This window comes from Triticum dicoccoides, chromosome 2A, assembly GCF_002162155.2.
Source record: "Triticum dicoccoides isolate Atlit2015 ecotype Zavitan chromosome 2A, WEW_v2.0, whole genome shotgun sequence".
NCBI classification, from domain to species: domain Eukaryota; kingdom Viridiplantae; phylum Streptophyta; class Magnoliopsida; order Poales; family Poaceae; genus Triticum; species Triticum dicoccoides.
The window spans coordinates 216,373,238-216,376,817 of record NC_041382.1 but is presented as its reverse complement, the minus strand read 5'-3'; the positions used below and the strand labels follow the sequence as shown (position 1 = coordinate 216,376,817).

General features: G+C 52.9%; 1 protein-coding gene across 1 annotated transcript; it reads right to left on the bottom strand.

Moving 5' to 3' along the window:
* Window positions 1–908: 908 nt before the first annotated feature.
* On the bottom strand, window positions 909–3,212 carry LOC119354290 (glucose-6-phosphate/phosphate translocator 2, chloroplastic-like). The gene is made up of 5 exons (XM_037621009.1): window positions 2,625–3,212; window positions 2,271–2,496; window positions 1,752–1,974; window positions 1,277–1,490; window positions 909–1,173 (listed from the first exon to the last, which is right to left on the bottom strand). The coding sequence occupies exons 1-5, from the start codon at window positions 3,102–3,104 to the stop codon at window positions 1,162–1,164; spliced, it is 1,155 nt and encodes a 384-aa protein (XP_037476906.1). The 5' UTR covers window positions 3,105–3,212; the 3' UTR covers window positions 909–1,161.
* Window positions 3,213–3,580: the final 368 nt, after the last annotated feature.

The window sequence follows — 3,580 nt, the reverse complement described above, 5'->3', positions numbered from 1 at the left end:
CCAGCCTCGCCGGATCCTCGCGAGGGATCACCAGGTCAACAAGCAACGCCACCTCGTTCTCAGAGTATCCAACCCGGAACGCCTCGCAGATTGCGTCCGACGGCGTCGGCGAACCCACCGGTGGTGGTTCCTCGCCGTCCGAGTCACCGCCCTCGTCCTCCGAGTCACCGGCGTCGTCTACCAGCGCCCAAAATCGACCCTTACCTGCCGTTCCCCGACGGTTGAGGCCGCCCGTGGAGTCGCCATCCACTCCTCTTAAAATGGGAGAGATTTTCACTTCGCGGCATAAAAAAAAGGGAATAGTTTCTACATTATCCTCGCACATAATTCCCATCTTAATACAACTTCCTGCTTTAAATTAAACCCCCATTCCTCTTTCGAAATATCGCCAACCGTGCTGTCACGGGATGAATCCAGCTAATTGCTTGTAGTGGACTCCCCTAGAAAGCCATTTCATGGATCGATATGAGGTTTCCAACTCTTGGCATCGTAGATTACGCCTAGAAAGGTGTTCCATCGATATGAGGAGGTTTCCTACTCCCAAAAGGCACCGAAAGAAACGTCAGGATCGAAGACCAAACCCATCGCCCCTTTGAGCACTCTAAAAGGTGACGTTGAACCAAAGAATATATGCGACGGGGGGCATATGCCGCGCCCGAACGCCGGGTATTCAGCAAAACGAGCCGGGGACCCAGCACAAGCCCCCAAACAAACAAGAGAGAGGGGGGCAAGGCAACAAGCAAGGGGAAGGAGGAGCTACGCTCCAACGTGGCACCCATCGCAGAGATCTCGGCTTCGCAAATTGCGCGACGCCGCCATGCCCATGTATCCATCGCCAGCAAGCAAACAATCTGGGCCGATGCATTCTCAACCACGCGACTTGTTTTGGACCACGTACGTATGCTGGAGATCGGGGGCAAAAATTCCTGGCAACTTTATTTGGATGGATTCTTTCACCAAACTACATCATCACCACCATGGTCACGGAACAACAAACGAAGAATTCAGAGACATCCGAGCAACTAAACCTAGAAAAAACTGAAGAAGAAGGTTCCTAATATATATTACAAGGGGGTCCTTAATTAGATATGCTCAACAACATATAACGTCCGAACGACGGGCCGACTCTCGTCGGGAGAGACATCGTTTCGATGTTTTCCATTACTGCTTTGCCTGCAACACGAGGTCAACAAAAGTTTCAGTGTTAAAATTCTGGTTTGCTTGCTTCCTTCATTACGTACGTGGTGAGGTAAGCGAGACGTGTGCGATGGATCACCTGGGAGTAGATGAAGGTTCCGAGGATGGCGATGGCCGCCCCGAGCGCGTTGACGGGCTGCACCGGCGTGCGGAAGATGATGATGGACGCGACGATGACCGAGATGCGCTTCATGGTGTTGCCCACGCTGAATGTCAGCGGCGAGATCTCGTCCAGCGACATGTACGACACCTGGTTGTACAGGTGGTAGAACACGCTCTGCGCCGCCACCCACCTACATACCAACACACAGAGGAATCCATTCACACAAATTAACCAACTGAATTATCACACAGACTGTCGAAATCTTGGCCTTTTGTGAATGAACTTGTGCCAATTCTGAAGTGTGAATGCTATGCTGCTATATGCATGTATGCTATATAGTTCGTCTCCAAAGTTCATTAAGCATTTAGAATTGCTAAGCATCAACACAACTGAAATGGTGGCTATGAACTTATGACAGCGAACTGGCAAGCAGTCACGTGATGGAGCTTACCAGACGAAGTTGGGACCGATCTCGGCGACTGCATTCTGCCAGCCTGCAGCCCACACCTTGGGGCCCTCCATGGCGAAGGCGAAAGGGAGGAGGATCACCAGGGACAGCATGGAGAGGCAGGCATAGTAGTTCATCCCGCTCACCGACTTGCCCTTCATCCCCTTCTTGGAGAATATGTTCCGGAACACGAACGCCAGGTTCGAGATCATCGCCCCCAGGAATCCTACAGTTGATTGAGCATATGTGCAATCAGAATTAAACCCCATACATTCAACGAAGTCGTACCCAAAAGTACAACGTTGTCCAATTTCGACATCAAAGACAAAGCTTTTGGTACAGTATACGTGCTAAATTATAGACCTCAGGACTTGTGGACAGTTCAGGTTCTTCGTAAATGGAGTACATACTACTGAAAAATATCTGTTGTGTACTGGCAAAAGTGACGATATTTCTTATCTAGTGGTGTCTGCTGGAGGTAATTTCAAGGTTCAACAAAATGGGAGTTTGCAGATTGCTCACCAATCATGTTGAAATTGAGCTCGGTGACGGCCGCGAGAGCGCATCCACCAATGATCGGGAGGAGGGAGAAGTAGACCGGCAACGGGAAGTGCTCGCCGAGGAAGAACCTCGAGACGAGGACGCTGAACGCCGGCTCCGCGCTCTTGATGATGTGCGTGAAGGACACGGCCACCTTCGCCATGCTCACCGTCGCCGCCACGTGCCCGATCGTGTGCGCAATCGCCACCTGCCCGGACACAAAAATAAAAGAAATCCCAACACACACACGCATCAGCACATCGAGAACACGTACGCGCCGGCGAGATTGGCAAGAACAGGGCTCCCCAAGAGGCCACGCGTGCGCAGGACGCTCACCGGAGAGAGAGCCTTCCAGAAATCGAGGTCCGTCTGGGGCGCCTCGGCGATCCTGGTGGCCCAGGACACGAGCATGATGGCGGAGCCGGCGGCCAGGGACAGGGTCGACGTGAGCCACGGGTACGGGAACGCATTCAGCACCTTCTTGTTGTATATGTTGAAGATCACGTTCAGCGCCCACCACGTGGCGAAGTAGACCCCGATCTTGGCGCTCTTCGCGGCCTCCGGCGCGGCCGCCGTCTCCACCGGCCGCGAGCCATCCGCGGTGGCTGCAGGGGGCGCCGTTGACGCGGCACGGCCGTTGCGGGCCGCCGCCAGGAACGGCTCCTGGCGGTACAGAGGCCGCGCGGAGAGGGAGAGGGGACGCGGGACGGCGTTGGGGAGGGGAGGGAGGTGGACAGGCTTGAAGGCCAACTTGGTGGTGGTACTGCCACCGGCGGACGCCGGGGAGAACTTGACGGAGGCGGCGGCGGCCAGCATTTTGGCGGAGGGAGGCGCGGTTAGTGATTTCTTGGGGTTTGTCTGTGTGCTGCGGTGGTATGCGGATGCGCCTGGTGCGGGTCTGTGCCTCTGGTGTGTGATGGTGAAGGGGGAGATGGGGGAGGAAGAAGGTATTTATGGGGAATGCGCGAAGGAGAAGCGAGGCGGTTTGGGCAGTTCATCCTGGGATCTTTTCACCACTGGTTTCACCATTGGTTCATGCAAAGATGTTTTCCGCTAATTTATTCCTTTTTTCTTGGGCTATGGTCTTGGAATATCTTGTGCATATTCTTGTTTTATGCTCTTTTAGTTTTGACCTTTAAAGATGATTTACAATTTCTCTTTTATCAATAAAGAGGTTTACAACGTTTGGATTATGGATAATCCATATGTTGGTTTTGTTAAGTTGTGGTTATATAATGGTAACCATCTGAGTATATACCCCCACTGTCTCGAAACGAAAGACATTTTTGTAA

Coding starts and splice junctions, on each gene's coding strand:
- LOC119354290 (XM_037621009.1), bottom strand. CDS start 3,104: ATGCTGGCCGCCGCCGCCTCCGTCAAGTTCTCCCCGGCGTCCGCCGGT. Junction 2,497..2,624: donor TCTGGAAGGCTCTCTCTCCG/GTGAGCGTCCTG, acceptor GTGTCCGGGCAG/GTGGCGATTGCGCACACGAT. Junction 1,975..2,270: donor GCTCAATTTCAACATGATTG/GTGAGCAATCTG, acceptor AATCAACTGTAG/GATTCCTGGGGGCGATGATC.